This window comes from Seriola lalandi, unplaced genomic scaffold, assembly GCF_002814215.2.
Source record: "Seriola lalandi dorsalis isolate HSWRI2012SDOR001 ecotype SW California unplaced genomic scaffold, Sedor1 jcf7180002054969, whole genome shotgun sequence".
In the NCBI taxonomy this organism is placed as follows: Eukaryota; Metazoa; Chordata; class Actinopteri; order Carangiformes; family Carangidae; genus Seriola; species Seriola lalandi.
In genome coordinates, this window is record NW_019525520.1 from 469,215 (window position 1) to 469,955 (window position 741).

General features: G+C 52.0%; 1 protein-coding gene across 1 annotated transcript in view; it reads left to right on the top strand.

The window, feature by feature from the left end:
• Nucleotides 1-353: 353 nt before the first annotated feature.
• LOC111646337 (myocardin-related transcription factor A-like) overlaps nt 354-741 on the top strand; it is a 32,274-nt gene continuing 31,886 nt past the window's right edge. Inside the window, exon 1 of the mRNA XM_087170929.1 lies at nt 354-563. Within this exon, the coding sequence (XP_087027055.1) occupies nt 425-563 (139 nt within the window). The 5' untranslated portion in view covers nt 354-424. The remainder of the gene's footprint in view (nt 564-741) is intronic.

A 741-nucleotide genomic window follows, 5' to 3' on the forward strand; every position in this document is an offset into this window, starting at 1 on the left:
GTGTGTGTGTGTGTGTGTGTGTGTGTGTGTGTGTGTGTGTGTGTGTGTGTGTGTGTGTGTGTGTTCACAGCAGCTCCACTGTCTTTCCAGCAACTGTCTCTGTTTATGACGGTTGCCAATAACAACAGAGTGGTGGACCCTTTGTTGACGTTAGGGACATCAGGGCGTCCGTTACCTCTGTTCACGAGGAATGAGTCATTTAGAGAGAGAGAGAGAGAGACAGGGCGAGAGAGTGAGAGAGCGAGAGAGAGACAGAGAGAGAGAGCGAGAGAGAGAGAGAGACAGAGAGAGAGAGAGAGAGAGAGAGGCAGAACTAAACAGGGGGTAATATACTCTATCCTAGTTGCCCTCGACACTTGTGTGTTTATGTCTTTCTTCACTCTGTAGGTCTGTCTGTGAGCCTCACTCTGATACTCTGGTAACCATGGAGACCAAGTTTGGAGAGAGCCCAAATGCAGATGCCTCCATCCCCAGCCCTCAGAGTGAAGCCGTGGCCAATGAGCTGCGAGAGTTGTCCCTGCAGCCCGCCCCCAGCCCGCTGCCACTCACAGACAGGAGGGGGGGTAAGTTGCTTTTTTTTTTTTCCCCACAAGAGCAAGAAATAGAGTTTGTTCGGAGCAAGTACGGAGATACTAAGATGGCGCAGGCTCCACATTTGATTGGGGGGTGGGGGGGGGTTCTTCCTCTGTATCTCCAGAGACTGTGAGACGAGTGTCCAGCAGACGTCTGCAGAGGAAGACA